Source organism: Anopheles coluzzii, chromosome 2, assembly GCF_943734685.1.
Source record: "Anopheles coluzzii chromosome 2, AcolN3, whole genome shotgun sequence".
Classification (NCBI taxonomy): Eukaryota; Metazoa; Arthropoda; class Insecta; order Diptera; family Culicidae; genus Anopheles; species Anopheles coluzzii.
Window position 1 is genome coordinate 31,266,945 of NC_064670.1, and position 7,906 is coordinate 31,274,850.

The 7,906-nt window shown below is 43.4% G+C and overlaps 2 protein-coding genes across 2 annotated transcripts; one reads left to right on the forward strand and one right to left on the reverse strand.

Moving 5' to 3' along the window:
* The first annotated feature begins 709 nt into the window (after nucleotides 1–709).
* LOC120952844 (odorant receptor 22c) lies at nucleotides 710–2,887 on the forward strand. The gene is made up of 2 exons (XM_040372380.2): nucleotides 710–2,528; nucleotides 2,595–2,887. The coding sequence occupies exons 1-2, from the start codon at nucleotides 1,419–1,421 to the stop codon at nucleotides 2,634–2,636; spliced, it is 1,152 nt and encodes a 383-aa protein (XP_040228314.2). The 5' UTR covers nucleotides 710–1,418; the 3' UTR covers nucleotides 2,637–2,887.
* A 2,105-nt stretch (nucleotides 2,888–4,992) lies between these two features.
* On the reverse strand, nucleotides 4,993–6,370 carry LOC120952845 (putative odorant receptor 19b). The gene is made up of 3 exons (XM_040372382.2): nucleotides 6,037–6,370; nucleotides 5,185–5,947; nucleotides 4,993–5,119 (listed from the first exon to the last, which is right to left on the reverse strand). Exons 1-3 carry the CDS (start codon nucleotides 6,333–6,335, stop codon nucleotides 5,078–5,080), a joined length of 1,104 nt encoding a protein of 367 aa, XP_040228316.2. The 5' UTR covers nucleotides 6,336–6,370; the 3' UTR covers nucleotides 4,993–5,077.
* Nucleotides 6,371–7,906: the final 1,536 nt, after the last annotated feature.

A 7,906-nucleotide genomic window follows, 5' to 3' on the forward strand; every position in this document is an offset into this window, starting at 1 on the left:
TTTCCACTATTTTCTAACCTCCATCCACAGTCGCGCTTCACGGGTCGGTGCGTTCTTTCCCGTGTAATGCTCATAAATAAAGTAAGAAACAAGTCCTCCGATGTACGTCTCAATGTACGTCTCTTTGTATACAGCGTTCAGTTCTTTTGAATCTTTTAAACGTACACACATACACGTTAGGGGTGAAATGAAATTAGAAAACTTTGCATGCCACTCGCTAGACGCGCACGACATGTGGGATGAGGTGTGATAATGAGTGAGTGTGCAAGAAGAATGAAAACTCGGGTTAGAAATCTTTAACGAGATAGATAAAATGAAGTGAACAAAAAATTTAAGCAGTTAAGTACAAGAGGACGTAAACCAAAAAGCATGGAAGTAAAGAATATACTTGTATCTTTAAATAGAAGAAAATATAAAACAACAACAAAATAAGAAATGGGAAAATTGAGGCAGTAAAACAGAAAAAATATATAAAACCAAAAAAGGAGTGAGGAAAAACGAAAGAATCACACATAATGCAGCAAGAAGAAATAACCCAATAGATAAGATTGATAACATCCTCAAAATAAAATATACTTTATATAAAACAAAACAGCAGTACTTAACTAATATTAAATTAAAGATACAAAACATAATTCGCTTCCCTTCGAAAATTGCGATTGATTCCCTCGGGGGCAATACGCAATGCCACTAGACACGCTACAACCTTGCCCAAACATCCTCACGCGCCCCGCCGCATTGTCATGAGTCATGATTATTTATTCATATGTGAAATTCTTTCTTCCGCCACCGCCGAACAGAACGAACCGAGCGTACACCGGCCCAAACGCCCCTAACCCTTTTCCTTTCGCCACGGTTGAACGGTTGAAGGATGCTGTATCGCGATAACACGATTGTTAATTACGACCTTTCTTTCGGCCAATCTCAGCCTTCCAACGCCTTCCCAAAGGCAGCGAGGCGTAACGGTAGCGTAAGGAGGGTGGGAAAAGTTTTACTGGTGGCGTAGGGCTGCGTGGAAAGGTGTCGGTTTTTAAAAGTGGCATATGAATGGCATATCTAATGTGTCGTCCGTGTGCCCTGGAAGAGCCAGCACACAGCGCTAGAACTCCTTTTTCGCGCGTATTCATTCTTTTGGGCGCGACGTCGTATCTAACTCGTCCTTGTGGCACGTGATTGCGGTGATTTATTGCGGAAAAGCAAAGGGGGCGCAAGCAAACGCAAGCCAACTAGTACTTGCAAAAACAGCTGCTCCTACGTGGGAACCGTTCCCACAGCCGGTGCCATGCATGTGTGCTGAAATTCCGAGCGAAGAATCTTTTCGAGGCCACTCGAGTGGGTATAAAAAGCCTCTGGCAGCAGGATGCCACCAGTTGCGTATCCTTCGGATGCTTCAATCCTGCGGTCAGTCGTGAACCATCATGCCACGTGCAACGAGCAACAGTGCAGCCAACTTGGAACGGCTGGTGACACGCATCTCCAGCCACATGGCGGTGCTGAAGCTTAACATCATAGACCCGGCCTGGCGCCCGACCCTGCGCTTCGGTATCGTACTGTTCCTTACCGCCCTCGTACCGGTGTATATCTGGCAGGGGATCAAGGTGTACCGGACACGGTTCGAAACCCTGCTAGAGGTCCTGTCTGTCGCCGGTTGCGGCTGGCAGATGTTCTTCCGCATGTACTTCTACCTGTTCCAGCAAGACCGGTGCCGGCAGATTGTGCAGGAAGTGCGCGACCAGCGGACCGTGTACGGTGCTGATCGAAATCCCCGCATGGAGAAGCTGTTCCGGGCTGGCACGAAGCGTATGCTGTTGGCGTACCGCGTCATACATCTGATGTACGGGACGTCTTACTTCTTTCAGCTGGGTCCGCTGATCATGCCCGATCCGCACAAGTGCAACCTGCCGTTGGCGTTGCAATTGCCCTTTCTACCACCGGATCGAAATATGGTCTACTACTGCATCAACTACGCGCATCACTTGCTGCTCAACACGATCGGTGTCTTTATCTTGCTGCCGATGGATGGTGTGCTGATCGTGGCACTGCTGAACATCTGTACGCGTATCGCTGCCCTGCAGCTACTGCTGGAGGAGCTGGATGCGAAGCTCGGGACCGTGCAATGGCAGCAAACGGCCCATCTCGACGCCGAGCTGAACCGCATCATCGAGCTGCACATCGACACGAAGCGCTTCGCGCGCGTCATCTACGAAACGTACCAGATGCACTTTTTCTCCATGTTCAGCGTGCTGTGTTTCGTGATCTGCATGTGCATGAATGTGGTCGCCCGGGACCCGCGCAGTACGCTGATACCCTTTGGGCTCGCCTCGACGGGCCAGCTGTTTGTGATCTGCATGCTGGGTAACGTGCTGTACATCGTTAGCGATCGGCTGAAGGACAGTGTGTACGGTATTCGCTGGTACCGGTGCACGGTTTCGCAGCAGAAGAGGCTCCTGTTTCTGCTGGCCAATGCACAGCCGGAAATTGTCATGGGTGCGGTGTTTATACCGGTTACGATGACATCGTTCGTGACGGTGAGTGGTCAGAGCAGCCCGTAAAGTGGTGGATTTGACATGTAAACCGAGCTTCTTTCGTTGCAGATCATCCGAGCGGCCTATTCTTACTTTACCATACTTTATTGAATTACAAATGAAGGAGCTACTAACACAATAACAATCAACAAACAGTACAACCAACATAAAATATACACACACAAGTAGGAACAAGGCAAACAGTAGATTTAAATATTACATCACCGCCTTTCGATGATATGATAGTTTGTGTACAACAACGTTTATTCGATTAGACAACGCTGACACTGCTTTTAAACTGATAGAAACAATAGTGCTGCTTATTATAATTGCATTTTCACGAGGAATTGAATGGATAAAGATTCTTACCTGCTCACTTCACATCCTGGTTTCTGTGTGTATACATACTCTGTTTAAGAAATTGACGAACTAAACAAGCAGATAAGCTGGAAGGAGCTTTTTATTTTTTTATTGAAGATTGCGATTTTTTATTAATTACGTATCACGCGCAGGCGCTTTTGCAATTCTTAAAAATAAAACTTAAGATAACCTTAATAGCTATATCTTTGGATACAGACACGCTTATTTAAACATTCAAACGCAATAGAACTAATTTAAAGCTTTGCACATTGAGAATCAATTCATTCATGTATCACGCACACTCTCGCAAACACTAAACGTGCGAAGCTTAGTGTGTGTCGAGCGCCGCACGATCAGAGTGTGTTAACGAGCCGATCGAGCAGGAGCGCTCGGTGCGGCTGGTGCGCGGCCCGTACGTATCTCTTTTATGTGTTTATCGCTTGTGTATCTTATTTATAATGTATCTCTTGTTTCAATAAATGTTAAATAAATAAGTGAATACCAAACACATAACCATCAAAAAGTGCGGACGAGGCAATGCCATTCTTGAGCCAGGTTGCTGAGATCATGATGATATTGTGATTCGTTACGAATTCGTGATCATTTAGTTGAAACCACATCACCCAAAGGTGTCACAGGTGAGAACATGAGCACATTCATTCATTGCTGGAGGAATAATATTCAGGTAAGAGCAATCGCTTTTAATCAAAGGTGAACCGGCGTCCGTGTTTTTGTGTTCAAGTGCCGTGCTCGTTTGATAAGTATGCGTGTGAGTGTGCGTGTCGTTAGAGATGAGTGCAGGATTCAATTGAGCAGAATGCGTACGCACACGCGTTATCAGTGATTTTCCGGTGTGTGTGTGTTTGTATGTGGCGCTTGGACAGTGCGCTGAGAGGATTGTTTGGATTGTGAGGACTGAGGTTTGTGCTCGTGTATTTTGTGCCGCAGAAGAAAAATGTAGGAATTTAGAGTCCCATTGGCGGTTGAAGGCAAAAATTTGAAGTTGATTGTTGCATTCGGTAATCAACAAATTCACGCACCGATTGACCAATCGGCCAGGTGTCCGGGGAAAGTGCACGATTTCTAATAGTAGAAGGCACTAAAACTTTCAATGATGAAAGTGATAGTGTGTGATGTTTGTGCCTCAGCGTACAAGGCAATATGATGTGTCGTCTTCAATGGACACAGTTTGCTTGCGATGATGTAGAAAGATGTAATTCTGAAATAGAAAACCCATATGATAAGTAGCGTGAATTTTCGAACAAAACGCGGAGCTCTATTTTAATGCAAATTACGTCAAACATAAAACATTTTTCCCTTTTTGCGGTAGAATAATTACCCCTTTACTGAGATTTTTTACATTTCAAGCAATATTCGACGACTATATATGTGGATGTTTCTATTTGTCATGTCTATCAGATACATTAAAAATGTTTGTTTAAGTTTGTTACTTTATTTAAGTAATTAAGCGATTGCTTTTTTCGTAATACTATGATCAAAGTTGCCCTTCAGAATCAGCAATAAAATATAGTACGTACGTTACTCTTCGGTAGGTTTTGGTTCACATGTTTGTTTTCTGCTTTTACTTATTGCTTTTTCTGCTGTTTTCATAATATCTGTTTAAAATTATTCAGACGGTTTGGTTTAAACCTTGCCAAGTTTTGATAGTATCTCTTAGCAATATTCTGCCTGGGCAGCTTTTGGACTTTACACTCAGGCCCGGGTCTTTAAAAAGGTTCAGGCAATATAAATTGAATGTTATTGATATATACCAGCCCGGTATATCTAGCCAATCTTCTCCATTTTGAAAAGCAAACTACTGTACAAACTACAAACTTTTAAGTGTATATTGAGATATTATACGTTGTATAAATGATTGATTCGGAATAAACATTTGTTGTGGTTAAACATTTCTCCTTCTTCTTTGGTACAACAACCGTTGTTTGCTCAAGACCTGCCTGTACCATTAGCGGGCTTGGCTTTTAGCCACTATTGATTACCCTTAGTAGGATAGTCAGTCCTACGTATGAGGGCACGGTCCATTCCGGGGCACAAAGCGGAATAAGCCTATTTTTTTTATTTTTTTATTTTTATCATCAATTTCGTTCGGGTTTAAATCTTAAAATGTTCTCGCAGGTAGAATGAACTAGCCTGCCGAACTTTGCTGATGCCTTGCACCACTGCGATCTCCTTTAATGCAACAATGTGAAATAGGAGTAGCTGGCTTTAATTACCTAAACGTAAGGAAGAGTAATGAACATTGGAAGAAACATATTTTCATAGTAAATTAAGATCTTACCGACAGGAAGCTAGACATGATCAGTGGCATAAAGATGCCTCTCAGCACCTGAGGCTTTTGTGCGTGCGCGATCATAACCATGAGCAGCTTCTGCTCCGGCACCGGCATCGCGTGCCAATCGATCGAGTACACACAGCTCGACAGTGAGTCGCTCTCGATCAGCAGTAGATTGCCACTGAAGCATAGCAAAGATAGCTGAAACACGACCGCAATCAGAAAGAACCAGATCGCATTGATTACTTCGTCGGCGATCACGTTCAGTCCCATGCACAGGATCAGACAAACAAGACCAAAGTCCACCAACAGATCGATGTAGTACGTTTGTTCTAGCTGATGGATGAACTGCTGAATGCGTTGATGTATCTGAATAATGCGTACTAGCTCCCGGTGAAGCTCCGCCTGCTCCGCACCGATGTCCAGCTCCTGGATGGTTATCTTTAGCAGCTTGATTTGGTGCACGGCAGCCAGAATGGACAGCACCAGCAGCCCGTCAATGCCGACCAGAAACAGTATACACATTAAGTTCATGATCGTGATGAAGGTATAGTTCAGGTGCCAGTAGGGCGTCTCATTAGGCGGCATGTACGGCAGGTACATCGGAAGTGGAAGATTGCTCTTTCTCGGATTGGGAGACACGATCGGGATCAGCTCGAACATCATCGTCGACATGTAGCATGCGGCAAGTGCGTGCAGTGTCACGGAAATCAGCTTGTGGAACCGTGCCGTAACCTTTCTGATCGCAGCACTGTTTCCAAACATTTTGCTAACACAAAACCAATGGAAAATAAAAATGAGAAAAGCAAAGTAAAGTATTCCCATCACTTCACCACTGATTACTTCCTGAATACTTACTGTTGTTGGCGTATGATTTCGATCGTTTCGTTCCGCAGCTCGCGTTGGTGTACCAGCAGGCCCATCCGGATCGCTATCTCCAGCGCGACGGCCGATGTGGAAAAGCATTCGGTGAACATATCGAACATATCCAGATGGGTTGATAAATACAAGTAGCTGGTGTAGTGTTGCAAGGCAAACATGACAATCGTGAACATTGTCAACGGCGTCACCTTCCAGTTTGGATCGATCACATCAAAACCGAGCCATTTCAAAGGGCGTCGCAGAAAGGAGATTATTTGGTTGATTTCTTGTTCCATTGCTGAGGACAAATTTAGCTTTTCAATGAGGTTTCACTAGGGATGGAGCAACACTAGAACTTGAATAGCTCTGCGAGGCTTTTTCGTGCAGTTTATATATGGTTTGTGGTAAGTGGTACAATCGATTCGAAGAGCACAATATACAATTAGTGTGGTGTATAATCAAAAGCAAGCTACAATCTGATTACATGCTAAACAGTATGGTTTGCTTCTACGCTAGCTGTAACTATGTAATATTCAGTCATAAGTGATATATATATATATATATATATATATATATATATATATATATATATATATATATATATATATATATATATATATATATATATATATATTTCTTCATGCTTTTAGTTTTACACATTAATACATTGTATTAACACCAACTTGACGGGCGCCTCTCATATACCTATTTCTACAAGCACCTGTTAAATGTACGGATGAATAAGAACACAACTTTTGGAAACTTAGGACAGCCAGTTCTGTATTTAGAGAGCTCAACCCACTTGGGCGGCTTGAACCCATAACAGACTTGTCGTACGTCTTTTGTACAAAATAATGGTATTTCGCAACAGCTGATTGCATTTATACAACTGCAAGGTTTTACTAGAATCAATTCCAAAATTGAAAAAACTTCCATTGTGCTAACGTAAGTATTAAAATAACACATGTGGTGATAGTCTTATATTGGTCATTGTCTTCAAAACAGGCAAAACATTCAAATCATTAGAGTAACACTAATATGGAGGCGAAGAGAGTAAAATCCTACTAGAGCTATTCGTGTATTAAGAAATTCACAAGGAAATTGCTTCACTACAATCATTAGGCAAATTACAATAAGGCCAGGTGTTTTCAAGGCCTTGCTATGAATGTATGCCTTCAAGTAAAGGGATATAATCGATCCTGTTCTCAAGAAACAATTCAAGTGTTTTGATTCACACCTATCCAGTGCCGCGGCTCGAGTGAAAACCTATAATGAGGCCAAAGCCGTACAAAATGCATCCAATTACGAGCATTACCACCAATCCTGTAGCAATATCGTAGCCGTATCGTCCCGCTGCAAGTAGTTTAGAAAGTTCCCAACAATACACGCTGGTAACTGCACCCATTTCACCCGATGCATTGTCTAGATTTCTATAACAATCTCCCAGCTATCCTCTAATGTCCTTGGCCCTTGTGCCTTAGTCCAGTACCGCACACTCACGGCGACGCAACATCTTGATTGCAACCATACGCCCTATCTTTCCCCGCGTGTACGCATAACGATAGCTGCGTGTTGTACACAGCCGCAAAAGCGAGCAGCTAATTGTCATCTCGGTATCCTGACAGCTCGTTAGCAATCAGCAGTCCCATGCCGTCCGTGGCTGACGCCATTTCCGGCCGCTGGGCGGAGGATTGTTTTTGACAGGTAGCGGAAGATGACTTTAATTAAAATCTCTGCTTAGCGGTCCTTCCACGGGGTAAAGTGGGCCTTACCGTACCATAGCAGTGTGGAAAGTGAGTCATATTTGTTTGCTATTTGCTTAACCAATCTAATGGCCAATCTCGTAACGTCACACCCCACAATCTGC

Excerpts from the sequence above, each read along its gene's own strand:
- LOC120952844 (XM_040372380.2), top strand. The coding sequence starts at position 1,419 with ATGCCACGTGCAACGAGCAACAGTGCAGCCAACTTGGAACGGCTGGTG. Across the intron at positions 2,529-2,594 it reads CGATGACATCGTTCGTGACG|ATCATCCGAGCGGCCTATTC; the intron begins GTGAGTGGTCAG and ends CTTTCGTTGCAG.
- LOC120952845 (XM_040372382.2), bottom strand. The coding sequence starts at position 6,335 with ATGGAACAAGAAATCAACCAAATAATCTCCTTTCTGCGACGCCCTTTG. Across the intron at positions 5,948-6,036 it reads GAAATCATACGCCAACAACA|CAAAATGTTTGGAAACAGTG; the intron begins GTAAGTATTCAG and ends GTTTTGTGTTAG. Across the intron at positions 5,120-5,184 it reads TCATGTCTAGCTTCCTGTCG|GTAATTAAAGCCAGCTACTC; the intron begins GTAAGATCTTAA and ends CCTTACGTTTAG.